The sequence below is a fragment of the Hemitrygon akajei genome, chromosome 30 (genome assembly GCF_048418815.1).
Source record: "Hemitrygon akajei chromosome 30, sHemAka1.3, whole genome shotgun sequence".
Taxonomy (NCBI): Eukaryota; Metazoa; Chordata; class Chondrichthyes; order Myliobatiformes; family Dasyatidae; genus Hemitrygon; species Hemitrygon akajei.
This window is the reverse complement of record NC_133153.1, coordinates 43,881,715-43,894,747: the sequence shown is the minus strand read 5'-3', so window position 1 is coordinate 43,894,747 and position 13,033 is coordinate 43,881,715. Positions and strand designations below refer to the sequence as shown.

Here is a 13,033-nt window from a genome sequence, read left to right as displayed (position 1 = left end):
CCTCCACCATTGTTGCCAGCAGTCCATTCCACGCACTCACCACTCTGAGTAAAAAAACTTGCCTCTGACATCTCTGTACCTACTCCCCAGCACCTTAAACCTGTGTCCTCTTGTGGCAACCACTTCAGCCCTGGGAAAAAGCCTGACTATCCACATGATCAATACCTCTCATCATCTTATACACCTCTATCAGGTTACCTCATCCTCTGTTGCTCCAAGGAGAAAAGACCAAGTTCACTCAACCTGTTTTCATAAGGCATGCTCCCCAATCTAGGCAACATCCTTGTGAATCTCCTCTGCACCCTTTCTATGGTTTCCACATCCTTCCTGTAGTGAGGCGACCAGAACTGAGCACAATACTCCAAGTGGGGTCTGACATTACCTCTTGGCTCCCAAATTCAATTCCATGATTGATGAAGGCCAATACACCATATGCCTTCTTAACCACAGAGTCAACCTGCGCAGGTGCTTTGAGCATCCTATGGACTCGGACCCCAAGAGCTCTCTGATCCTCCACACTGCCAAGAGTCTTACCGTTAATAGTATATTCTGCCATCATACTTGACCTACTAAAATAAACCACATGGCAATGAATTACACAGATTCACCATTCTCTGGCTAAGAAAAGTTCTTCAGCCGTTTATGTTTCACTCATTTTCAAGTAGTTCACCTTCATGACTGAGTTATAGTACTGTTGCTGTAAGATTACAGAATGGCCCATCCAGGTGTAGCTGTCTCCCTGACACTTCTCCACATGGTTTCTAGTGCTGCCAACAATGACGGTTCATATCTGCACCTATTGCACACAGATAGGATGTTACGGGCTATGAATATCTCAGAATATCCTAATCACTGATTATGTATACATTTTTAAAATATGTTTTCTGTGGCAGCAGTATTGTGCAATACATTAAAAATATTGCTATAAATTGGAATCAGAAATATAAGAAACCATGCAAAAAGATGAAGGAGGGGAAGAAGCTGTTTCTAAAACATTGAGTGTGTGTCTTCAGGCTCTTCTACCTCTTTGAGGGTAGCAATGTCTGAAGTGCATGAGGGTCCTTAATGATGGATGCCGCCTTCTTGAGGCATCAACTGTGGAAGATTTCCCTGATGGTGAAGAGGCTAGTGCCTATGATGGAGCTGGGAGAGTTTACAACCCTCTGCAGCTTTTTTCCAATCCTGTGCAGTGGAGCCTCCATAACAGATGGTGAATCTTTTGAAGCTCGGAACTTTTTCTTATGAAAGAATTGGGTGCACTAACTTGCCATGAGTGTTGAATTTTCTACTTTTTTTCTTGTGCAGTGGGATAGTCAAGTAATTGTTCAGAATGAACCAGTGGTATTGGAGGGTGGCTATGACAGCTGGCTTCTCTGCTACCCAATGTACACCACCAATCCCAAAGTGACTGCTCCAAAGGAAGAATCCTCTACAACCGTTCAAGTGTCCTGTAAGTATTTTTCTGCTTCCCAATTAACCCGACTATATAACATTCTTTTAAAAAATGGCTGAAAACCTCTTGTAAGTTTGTTCTAAAGAATAAGCAGGATGTAGGCAATCCATTGCAGTGTATACTGCAATGGGAAGTATATGTCCAATGGGAAGTGGAGTGGGAAAACTTGCAAGTGATAATACATTTTCTGAGATGCATAAAATGTTTCAGCTTTGGCATTATCCTACAAATACAAGGTAATTCTTTTGGGTTGTTAGATCTCTATGTATTGGCAAACAGCTGTGTTACATGGTAAGAGATGATACCTGAATATTTCTTGACAGGCATTCAATTGCACTACACTCTAAGCCAGGGGTTCCCTACCTTTTTTTTATGCCATAGACCCCTACCATTAACCAAGGGGTCCTTGGCTCTCAGATTAGGAACCCAATCTGGCTAAGATATTAAGCATTGGAAAATTCAGACAATATAAAGACATTAAATACATCAAGTTAATAAATTCCTCCAAAGGAGAAAAGGTGGTGTGGTGGAAGCAGCAAGAGAAAATTCATTACAGTGTGGTTATGCACGATTGGCTGATAGTTTTAGATGTGTTCTCACTTTCTCACCCACCCCTCATCAGTGCTTAAAGGTGTTAACGTGAATCCATGGGTTCCCCTCTGGTACCTCTTCTGTGTACTGTGGAAGGTATTTGAGCCTTTCCCTGTAGGGGATTTACTGAATACTGATCAGAAATATGTGGGCAATTTTGTTTCTCCCCTACCTTCCCAAAGCAATAAGCTTTGAGGGCAACTGCAAGTTGTAGCTAATTTCAGCCTATAAGCACAGTGAGAATCAAAGTTCTTTCTTCAGAATGATAACTGGTTGTAGCACTGAAACTTATAAGATTCATTGATTTTTAAAAAACACTATATTTTTAATGAGTGTTGTGTCTATCATTTTACATACAGTGAATTTTAGTTACCCGTCCTTGGAGGAACCCCCTCCACCTTGCCCACCCTCTGGAGACCTCGATGAAGGGAAGGCTTTCCAAGAATTGGGAAGATTTAATGGAAGTTTATCTGAGCTAGATGCAACAACAAAAGAAGTCGGCATAGAAACAATGAATGTGCCTAATGGTGTACCTGGTTTGAAGGATCTAGTATCAACTGCCGGACACCCTGTTGCAGTGAAAAATATTCCTCAGGTATGTGTGCCAGAGGACGGTGTATTTAGGTATTATAAAACTCCTGCTCCCATGCTTCTGCAGTTTGGGGTTAAAAATGTGTATAAAATTGCAGGTGCATTGTCTCAACATTTGGATTAATACTTTGATTGTTGTGCTCTTTAGGAGTACAGGAGTTGAATAGTTTGGATATTCAGCATTTCTGTGGTGTTAAGTAAATGTTTTGGCAAGGTTCACAAGAGCAATTCTATTTTTATGCATTTGAACAGGTTGATCGAACTAATAAACCTACACTAAAAATGCCAGAGAGGTCTAGTTCTGGTACAGAAAGTTTACCTGTTCACAATGGACCAGTAGTACCCGATCGGTCAACAAAGCCATGCGTGGAGCCCCAAAACCTGTTAACAGATGATGAAATAAGTCAGATCCATGCTGAAGCAGCACTGATTAGCGAAAAGGCCAAAAAAGAAAAGGAACAGCGTGAACGAAGACAGGAAGAGCAAAGAAAAAAGGAACAGTTAGATCAAGAAAAAGAACAGCGTGAGGAAGAAGCAAAGGTGCTTAAAATAAAAGCTGAGCAAGAGAAACAGAGCAAAGAATTCAAAGAACAACAAAAACAGGAACTGGAAGACAAATGGCAGAAAGATGATGATGAAAGAAAACAATCAACAGAGCAAGTAAAGGAGTCTCTAGAAGAAAAGGGCAAAACCGAAAGTCCGATAAGAGAACAAGGGAATGTGAGGAAAGATGTACAGGAACAACAACCTGTACCTGAGCCAGAAGCTAGCAGCTCCAGAGGAAAGCAGGTACATCCATACTTGAAAATGTTGTATAGTGAAGGGAAAAACTAAACCAGTGCTGCTAGGGGCAGTGTTATACTTTTAATGATAATTTAAATGTGTTACAGCCATGCTCTTATAGTTTGGCTGAACTCATCTGCGTTTGTAAATTCTGGATTCCTTTTCATTGTATCTACACCTTTGTAATTTGTTAATTATTCTTTGTCCTACACATCTGCACTGTAATTTCACTTTGGCCTTCTGAATTTGGCTATAAACTGATTTTTGTCTCTGGGTGATTTCCTCAGTTTTATTTAATTCATTTAATTTTTGACTGTTGAGACACTTGCCCTTAGCCTAACATATCTACTGACTACAGTACACTATGGAGATTAAAAGGACAGCACAGTGTCACAGCTAATCAAGACATTGTTTCACAGCTCCAAAGAATTGGGTTGTGCCTAATCTCAGGTGCTGCCTATGTTCTCCCTATCACCACTTGGAATTCCTCCTAGGGCTCTGCTTTCCTCCCACCTCCCAAAGGGCATCTGAGTTGGTAGATTAATTGGCCACTACCTATTCCATAAAACCATAAAAATGAAGGAGCAGAACTAGCCCATTCAGCCCATCATAGCTGATTTGTTATCCCTGTAAACTCTGTTTTCCTGCCTTCTCCCTATAACCTTTGACTACCTCACTAATCAAGAACCTGTTGACCTATACTTTAAATATATCTGATGACCACAGCTACCTGGGCAATGAATTCCACAGATTCATTACGCTGTGGCTAAAGAAATTTCTCCTCATCTCTGTTCTAAAGGGACATCCGTGCATTCTGAGGCTGTGCCATTCATTGTGTGTAGATGAATGGTAGAATTTGGGGGAATTTGTTGGAATGTAGAATGAATTTTTTAAAAATGCGATGAGCGTATTAATGGTGTAAGAGGTGATTGATGATTGGCATGGACTCAGTGGGTCATAGCACCAGTTTTTGTACATCCTTGTGAAAGCTCTGTACCATGGAAGACCTGCTTTTGTTTAGAATGTGACTGACATTTTTGGTTTCTGCACACACACTACTCCTGCTGACTGGAGTTGCTGAGCCAGAGGAACTGCGTAAGCTTCTCCAGTCAATTCCCATTTTTAAACAACCTGTCATTTAAAATAGGGAATACGTGTGGATATAATCAGCTGTTTTGATGCTGTTGGACCTTTGAAACGAAGCTTCATACTGAGGAGAAGTTGGATTGTGTCTGGTGGAGTTGATATGAAATAATGCATTTTGGAGGGAACATCAGTGATCACACTCAGCCAAAGAGTGCTGTCCAGGCCAGTTAGTTTACTGAAAGCATTGATAAAGAAGGTGAGAGTAGAGACCAACAGAAAACAATGTGCAGCAGATGCTGGCCCCATGATTATGCAGACTCCTGGCCTGGTCCCATTCCTCTGCTGCCAGTGGTGTTGCTTTCTGTGGGTGGGTTGTTTGAAATGAGTTTGGTTTTATAAAAACAGTTAAAAGATTTCCCTAATTCGAAGCTGTGCCCTGGCAAGGGAGATGGGAGCTGTTCAATTTCATGTGATTGGTCTTACATTTATTTCAAAAATTGAAATTAGTGAAATCTATTACTTTCTGATGTCCTAGAAAGGAAAGGTGATAAATTTGGCAGTTTTAGACAGAAGGTATAACCAGTGAGGAAGAAGGTGTTGTACTTTTGTGCAGGGAAATTAGATGAAACCTGATGCTGCCTAAAATAGTAATTCCTGATTTAGAAGTTGATGCAGACCTGTGAGATGTAGCACATGCTTGTTGGTTGCAGGAAGGAGTATTCGGTGTACATGTATGTTTTAATAAAAGTGACCGACATAAATTGGTTTATATTGAACTATTTCTGCATTCAGGCACAGCAGCAAGACCTTGGTGAAAAGAGACAGGAAAGTGGAGGCCTGCAATCAACAGTGTTGAAAGAGAATGATAGAACAAATGTAAGCAATTCATAGTGAAACCTACCCCTATCTAGTCTGATATGAACCATAATGTTCCTTCTGTGTCCCACTGAGCAGTGCATGTCAGTAATAAATGTTCCTGAATTTGGTTCTTAACAATATGGATTTCCTCTGACATGAAGTAAATTGAATAGGTTTAGGCTGTTCACCCCAGCGGGAGAAGATTAAAGGAAGACATATTTTCAAAATGAGAATTTTGTTTGGAGTACATATGTGGAAAAACCCTCATTGCTTAGTGGATGATTAACCAATGGTGTTTAATTAACCAGAGGCTGCATGAGCGTAACTGCCTGAAGTTCCTCTGCATTGTTTCATGATACTGAGACCTCTGTGTGGTTTATAAAGAAAATTCTTCATACACTCTTTGGGAGAGAAAATAACTTGCCTTATTTTGAAGCATTCAGTTTTGCAGTCAGGGAGACAACTGTCTAATTCCACTCTCTCATGAAGCCAATGTTGAATCCAGTTTACTAGCACATCCTGAACTTCCCGTGAAAGACCTTGTCAAAGGCCGTGCTAAAGTCCATGTAGACAACATACGCTGCCTTTCCTTCCATTAGCTTTTCTGGTGACCTTCTCGAAAAACTCTTAAGATTGGCTAGACATGACTTCCCACAAATAAAGACATGTTGACTATCCATAATCAGGCTCTATATATCCAAATACTTGGATATTAAGCCCCATATAATAATTTACCCACTACTGAGGTCAGGCCCACCCACCTGTAACTTCCTAGCTTATTTTTAGAGCCTTTTTTAAACAATGGAACAACATTGGTTATCCTCTTCCTCTGGCATCTCACCTGTGGCTAAGGATATTTTAAATATCTTCGCAGGGCCCCTGCAATTTCCGCACTAGCTTCCCACGAGGTCTGAGGATGCACAATCTTGGCTCTGAGCAGTGAATAGAGTCCCAATGTGAGCATTGTCCATCCACGTTCTGATAATTTGTAGTTACAGTTCAAAGCTTGTTTTTATATTCCGTTCACCCATTTTGCAATCTCTAGCACTTCAAAACCATGGGTACAGCAGTCATCAAAGGCAGTATTCTGTGATGTCCTGGTGTTCACTTTGCACGGTTGTTGAGATTATTTTCCTTTATAACATTTTTTATGTAGGAACCTAGGGAAGTGTTAACCAGAGCAAGAAGTGAAGAAATGGGTCGGACTATTCCGGGTTTGCCACAGGGATGGATGAAGGTATAGTTGACTTCTTTTGGCCTGTGAAGTTTAAAATTAGCTGGATATTCTTCCCTGTCATTAAGTTGCTTCTCTTCCTAATTAAGTGAAAAAGCCCTATAACTTAGAGAAAGAAGTGAATTACACAATACTTATTGACTGCCATTTTCTCAGTGTGTCTGAATTTCTTCAGGTACATGCATAACATGGGTACCTGCTAGCCTATACCCAGCCAGACTTTTACACACAGTAGAGATAGGGCTCGGTGTGTAAGTCTTAAAGGGGCCTTTTAAACCTGTTTGAAACTGAAATACAGATAGCAGTGTTTAATTGTATGGAGATTAGTCTTGGAACTGGGAAGCTTGGGCCAGCTGAGTTACACATGTAAACTGTAACCAATCCAGTTCAGTTATTTCTGTAATGTAAAACATCACACTTTTATAAAACAAGTAACCAGTTAATGCCATTTTATTAAGTTTATTTAATATTACTGCATATTCTAGAAGATCAGATTTACAAATTTTTCCTTTGCTATTCTGATAAGAAGGAACAAATCTCAGCTTCTTGTGTACTATTTTCATGTTGACTTTGTTCCTTCTCAGTTTCTTGATGTGGTAACTGGAACCTATCGATACTATCATTCACCAACCAACTCTGTTCACATGTACCCACCTGAAATGGTACCATCGATCACACCGCCTGCAACTCCTCCGACCCACAAAGCCAAACCACAAAGTGTAACTGATGCTGATGTTCCCAAACTGAAACGTTCCTACTCCTCGCCAGATATTGCTCAGGCGATTCATGACGAGCAGAGCAAGGTGAAAACAACCAAACTAGTGCCCACAGTCAACCGGGAAACAAAGTAGGTTGCTTTTTAATCTTCCAAGCTATTTTGTATGTGTCAGTATATTTATTTAGTGCATTTTATGTTGTGCTTTGTTACTTCTGACTTGCTCCCAGACCTTTGTCATGGACCTTCCAGATCTAACATCCAATATAAACATATTCCCATTCCTCCATCCCACTACATTTCCTCAGTCAAACTCCTGGGCTTAAGGCTCCTATAAGATCATTGTATGCTCAATTATGTTATGCCTGCAATTCGATCATAATTATACATGTTGCAGTGTCGAGATTCTCTTCAATAATCAATAATAAAAGCTTTGTTTGCAACAATTTGTGTTTTGGACCAATCACAGATATAACAGAGGTGGAATGTAAGTTAGGTGATGCACTATTCTTGGTCCTAAATTAACTGGGATGTTTGCATCTTTTCAGACCCTCTGTTTGCAGCAAAACAGAAATCTCAAGCCCTTCTGCTTCTCAAATTCGAAACCTGAACCCAGTGTATGGAGGTCTGGGCCGAGCCCTGACGGGGCTGCGCAACCTGGGCAACACCTGCTATATGAACTCCATCTTGCAGTGTTTGTGCAACACCCCACGGCTAGCTGAGTACTTCAATAAAAATTGTTACCAGCGAGATATAAACAGGTAATTGTCTCATTTGTTGACAAGATCACAAATCAAGTTCAATGGTCAGGAATCCTGTGTTGCAAAATTCCAAAACATTGGTAGGTCAAATATGATAGCAGAATATAGCATTAATGGTAAGACTCTTGGCAGTGTGGAGGATCAGAAGGATCTTGGGGTCCGAGTCCATAGGACGCTCAAAAGCTCCTACACTGGTTGACTCTGGGGTTAAGAAGGCATATGGTGTATTGGCCTTCATCAATCGTAGGACTGAGTTTAAGAGCCAAGAGGTAATGTTGCAGCTATGTAGGACCCTGATCAGCCCCCACTTGGAGTACTGTGCTCAGTTCTGGTCGCCTCACTACAGGAAGGACATGGAAACCATAGAAAGGGTGCAGGGGAGATTTACAAGGATGTTGCCTGGATTGGGGAGCATGTCTTATGAGAATAGGTTGAGTGAACTCGGACAACTCTTATCACAGACATAAGGCTTACTAGTCTGTAATTATCTGGACTATCCCTACTACCTTTTTTGAACAAGGGGACAACATTCGCCTCCCTCCAATTCTCCGGCACCATTCCTGTGGACAACAAGGACATAAGGATCCTAGCCAGAGGTTCAGCAATCTCTTCCCTTGCCTCGTGGAGTAGCCTGGGGAATATTCCATCAGGCCCCGGGGACTTATCCGTCCTAATGTATTTTAGCAACTCCAACACCTCCTCTCCCTTAATATCAACATGCTGCAAAACTTCAATCTCACTCATATTGTCCTCACTGTCATCAAGTTCCCTCTCAGTGGTGAATACTGATGAGAAGTATTCATTGAGGACCTTGCTCACTTCCGCAGCTTCGAGGCACATCTTCCCACCTTTATCTCTAATTGGTCCTACCTTCACTCCTGTCATCCTTTTGTTCTTCACATAATTGAAGAATGCCTTGGGGTTTTCCTTTACCCTACTCGCCAAGGCCTTCTCATGCCCCCTTCTTGCTCTTCTCAGCCTCTTCTTAAGCTTTCTTGCTACCCTGTATTCCTCAATAGCCCCATCTGATCCTTGCTTCCTAAACCTCATGTATGCTACCTTCTTCCATCTGATTAAATTTTCCACCTCACTTGTCACCCATGGTTCCTTCACCCTACCATTCTTTAACAAGAACGTAAGTTAGAATGTAGGGTAGAATTCTTCAACTTCCCTGGAACAAGGCCCAATTGTCCAGAAACATGAAGCCCTCCCTCCTGCACCAAGTCCTTAGCCACATATTTAGCTGCATTATCTTACTATTTCTAGCCACACTAGCACGTGGCACTGGTAGCAATCCTAAGATTGCAGCCCCGGAGGCCCTGCCCTTCAACTTTGCACATTGGTCCCTACATGGACCATGACATCTGGCTGCTCACCCTCCCTCTTGAGAATACAGAGAACTTGATCCGAGATATCGTGGACTCTGGCACCAGGGAGGCAACAGACCATCTGGGATTCTCGATCTCTCTCACAGAACCTCTTATCTGACCCCCTAACTACTGAATCCCCTATCACTACTGCTCTCTTTTCCCTCCTTCCCTTCTGAGCTGAGAGTCCAGTCTTTGTGCCAGGTGTAGTCATCAGGGACGATTGTGCTCACCCTGACTTCCCACACACTGCAAACGGAGCACCCGACTGCCCTAACTGCTGCCTCCATTACCTACTTCTAAGCTAATTAGATTAATTAAAGGAGCTTACCTGGCCTTACCTCACTGGGAGCAAGCTCGTCCGAAGCCTCTCGAGCCAAAGCCTTCCTACTCTGTCTCCCACTACTCTGTCACCCGCTCCTCCAATGCCTGCTCTGTTAATCTGCTCGCTTCTTAAACTCTCCCGCTGTCTCACAGGCCGACCTTCATGCGCTTGCGCAGTCGTGCCCCGTTCAAACTGCCGAAGAAATTACCTTCCCCCTCTCAATCCACTCATTTTTTAAAATCTCCCATTGTCTCATAGGCCAACCTTCACGCGCTTGCACAGTCGTGCCCCATTGGCATAATTTTATGCCAATAACAAGTATTCACCCTCCCTTGAAAGTTTTTATCTTTTATTGTTTTATAACATTGAATCACGGTGGATTTAATTTGGCTTTTTTGACACATCTACAGAAAAATACTCTTTCGTGTTAAAGTGAAAACAGGTCTCTACAAAGCAATCTAAATTAATTACAAGTATAAAACACAAAGTAATTGATTGCATAAGTATTCACCTCCTTTAATATAACAAACAAAATTAACACTGGAGCAGCCAAAAGGTTTTTGGAGTCACATAATTAGTTAAATGGAGATCACCTGGTGCAGTCAAGGTGTTTCAATATAGTAAAATTACACCTGTATCTGAAAGATCCAACTGCTGGTCAGTCAGAAATCTGGCAAAAACTACACCATGAAGACAAAAGAACACTCCAAGCAACTCTGCGAAAAGGTTATTGAAAAGCACAAGTCAGAAGATGGATGCAAGAAAATTTCTTAGCCACTGATTATCCCTTGGAGTACAGTTAAGTCAATTATCAAGAAATGGAAAGTTGTAAACCTGCCTAGAGCAGGCTGTCTTCTAAAACTGAGTGACCATGTAAGAAGAGGCCAAGTGAGAGAGGCCACCAAGAGACCTATGACAACTCTGGCGGCGTTACAAGTTTTAGTGGCTGAGATGGAAGAGACTGCGAATGCAACAACTGTTGCCCAGGTGCTTCACCAGTTGGAGATTTATGGGAGAGTGGCAAAGAGAAAGCCATTGTTGGGGGAAAAAAACTTATTTGAAATCTCAGCTAGAGTTTACCAGAAGGCATGTGGGAGGCTTTGAAGTCAGCTGGAAGAATCTTGTATGGTCAAATGAAACTAAAATTGAGTTATAGACAATAGGTGCTGGAGTAGGCCCTTCGAGCCAGCACCGCCATCCACAGTCAGTAACCCGTTCCTACCTTCTCCCCATATCCCTTGACTCTGCTATCTTTAAGAGCTCTCTTTCTTGAAAGCATCAAGAGAATTGGCCTCCACTGCTTTCTGAGGCAGAGCATTCCATAGATCCACAACTCTGGGTGAAAAAGTTTTTTCTCAATTCTGTTCTAAACGGCCTACCCCTTATTCTTAAACTGTGGCCTCTAGTTCTGGACTCACCCAACATCGGGAACATGTTTCCTGCCTCTAGCGTGTCCAATCCCTTAATAATCTTAAATGTTTCAATCAGATCCCCTCTCATCCTTCTAAATTCCAGTGTATACAAGCCCAGTCGCTCCAATCTTTCAACACTCCTGCCATCCCGGGAACCAACCTCGTGAACCTACACTGCACTCCCTCAATAGCAAGAATGTCCTTCCTCAAATTTGGAGACCAAAACGGAACACAATACTCCAGGTGTGGTCTCACCAGGGCCCTGTACAACTGCAGAATGACCTCTTTGCTCCTATACTCAACTCCCCTTGTTATGAAGGCCAACATGCTATTAGCTTTCCTCACTGCCTGCTGTACCTGCATGCTTACTTTCAATGACTGATGAACAAGGACCCCTAGATCTCGTTGTACTTCCCCTTTTCCTAACTTGACACCATTCAGATAGTAATCTGCCTTCCTGTTCTTGCCACCAAAGTGGATAACCTCACATTTATCCACATTAAACTGCATCTGCCATGTATCTGCCCACTCACCCAACCTGTCCAATTCACCCTGCATTCTCTTAACATCATCCTCATATTTCACACTGCCACCCAGCTTTGTGTCATCTGCAAATTTGCTAATGTTACTTTTAATCCCTTCATCTAAATCATTAATGTATATTGTAAATAGCTGCGGTCCCAGCACCGAGCCTTGCTGTACCCCACTAGTCACTGCCTGCCATTCTGAAATGGACCCGTTAATCCCTACTCTTTGTTTCCTGTCTGCCAACCAATTTTCTATCTATGTTAGTGCCCTACCCCCAATACTATGCGCTCTAATTTTGCCCACTAATCTCCTATGTGGGACCTTATCAAGGGCTTTCTGAAAGTCCAGGTAGACTACATCCACTGGCTCTCCCTTGTCCATTTTCATAGTTACATCCCCAAAAAAGTTCCAGAAGATTAGTCAAGCATGATTTCCCCTTTGTAAATCCATGCTGACTTGGACCGATCCTGTTACTGCTATCCAAATGTGCCATTATTTCCTCTTTTATAATTGACTCCAGTATCTTCCCCACCACTGGTATCAGGTTAACTGGTCTATAATTCCCTGTTTTCTCTCTCCCTCCTTTCTTAGAAAGTGGGATAACATTAGCTATCCTCCAATCCTCAGGAACTGATCCTGAATCTATAGAACATTGGAAAATGATTACCAATGCATCCACAATTTCTAGAGCCACCTCCTTAAGTACCCTGGGATGCAGACCATCAGGCCCTGGGGATTTATCAGCCTTCAGTCCCATCAGTCTACCCAACATCATTTTCTGCCTAATGTGAATTTTCTTCAGTTCCTCCGTTACCCTAGGTCCTCTGGCCACTATTACATCTGGGAGATTGATTGATTGTCTGTGTCTTCCCTAGTGAAGACAGATCCAAAGTACCTGTTCAACTCGTCTGCCATTTTCTTGTTCCCCATAATAAATTCACCCGTTTCTGCCTTCAAGGGCCCAACTTTAGTCTTAACTAATTTTTTCCTCTTCACATACCTAAGGAAGCTTTTAATATCCTCCTTTATTATATTCTTGGCTAGCTTACCTTCATACCTCATCTTTTCTCCCCGTATTGCCTTTTTAGTAATCTTCTGTTGCTCTTTAAAAGTTTCCCAATCCTCTGGCTTCCCACTCATCTTTGCTATATTATACTTCTCTTTTATTTTTATACTGTCATTGACTTCCCTTGTCAGCCACGGTCGCCCCCTACTTCCCTTAGAATCTTTCTTCCTCTTTGGAATGAACTGATCCTGCACTTTCTGTATTATTCCCAGAAATACCTGCCATTGTTGTTCCACTGTCATCCCTGCTAGGGTATCCTTCCA

The 13,033-nt window shown here is 42.0% G+C and overlaps 1 protein-coding gene across 8 annotated transcripts in view; it reads left to right on the top strand.

Moving 5' to 3' along the window:
- Positions 1–13,033, top strand: part of usp8 (ubiquitin specific peptidase 8) — a 54,125-nt gene that overhangs the window by 28,343 nt on the left and 12,749 nt on the right. For 7 of the 8 annotated variants that reach the window (XM_073032780.1, XM_073032782.1, XM_073032779.1 and 4 more), the window contains 7 exons: positions 1,306–1,450; positions 2,404–2,639; positions 2,888–3,424; positions 5,297–5,380; positions 6,519–6,599; positions 7,181–7,443; positions 7,860–8,072. In XM_073032780.1, the coding sequence (XP_072888881.1) occupies positions 1,306–1,450; positions 2,404–2,639; positions 2,888–3,424; positions 5,297–5,380; positions 6,519–6,599; positions 7,181–7,443; positions 7,860–8,072 (1,559 nt within the window). The remainder of the gene's footprint in view (positions 1–1,305; positions 1,451–2,403; positions 2,640–2,887; positions 3,425–5,296; positions 5,381–6,518; positions 6,600–7,180; positions 7,444–7,859; positions 8,073–13,033) is intronic. The other variant, XM_073032786.1, reaches the window with a different exon arrangement.